The sequence below is a fragment of the Pygoscelis adeliae genome, unplaced genomic scaffold, assembly GCF_000699105.1.
Source record: "Pygoscelis adeliae isolate BGI_AS28 unplaced genomic scaffold, ASM69910v1 Scaffold190, whole genome shotgun sequence".
Classification (NCBI taxonomy): Eukaryota; Metazoa; Chordata; class Aves; order Sphenisciformes; family Spheniscidae; genus Pygoscelis; species Pygoscelis adeliae.
The window spans coordinates 1,644,810-1,645,193 of record NW_008823922.1 but is presented as its reverse complement, the minus strand read 5'-3'; the positions used below and the strand labels follow the sequence as shown (position 1 = coordinate 1,645,193).

Genomic DNA, 384 nt, shown 5'->3' with positions numbered 1-384 from the left:
TGGCCAGCAGGGCGGCCAGCGCCGTGGCCAGGAGGCGCATGGCCCGCGGGGCGCCGGGTCCCGTCCCTTCCCTCTCTGCCGAGCTGCCTCCCTCCTCTCCTGCCCGGCCTCTCGCCTCCTCCCCGCCCGGTCCTCCCTTCTCCCCTTGCCTTTCATCTCCTCCCCTTTCTCCTCCTTTTTTTCCGCTTTCTTCCTTCCCTCCCTACTTCTCTGCTCTTCCCACCGTCCTGCCCCCTATTCAACTCTCCTCCTCTTTTTCTCGCCTTCTTTCCCTTTCTTTTCTCCCCACCGAGCTCAGGCCTGTGGGGTGGCACAAGGGCTAGATCGGGCTGCTCCACCTGTAGTCTCCGAGATCTCCCCTGTGCACACCCCCCCTGCCCAAAG

General features: G+C 64.6%; 1 protein-coding gene across 1 annotated transcript in view; it reads right to left on the bottom strand.

The window, feature by feature from the left end:
* The window catches only part of VSTM4 (V-set and transmembrane domain containing 4), a 38,861-nt gene extending 38,821 nt beyond the window's left edge, over positions 1-40 (bottom strand). Inside the window, exon 1 of the mRNA XM_009320260.1 lies at positions 3-40. Within this exon, the coding sequence (XP_009318535.1) occupies positions 3-40 (38 nt within the window). The remainder of the gene's footprint in view (positions 1-2) is intronic.
* Positions 41-384: the final 344 nt, after the last annotated feature.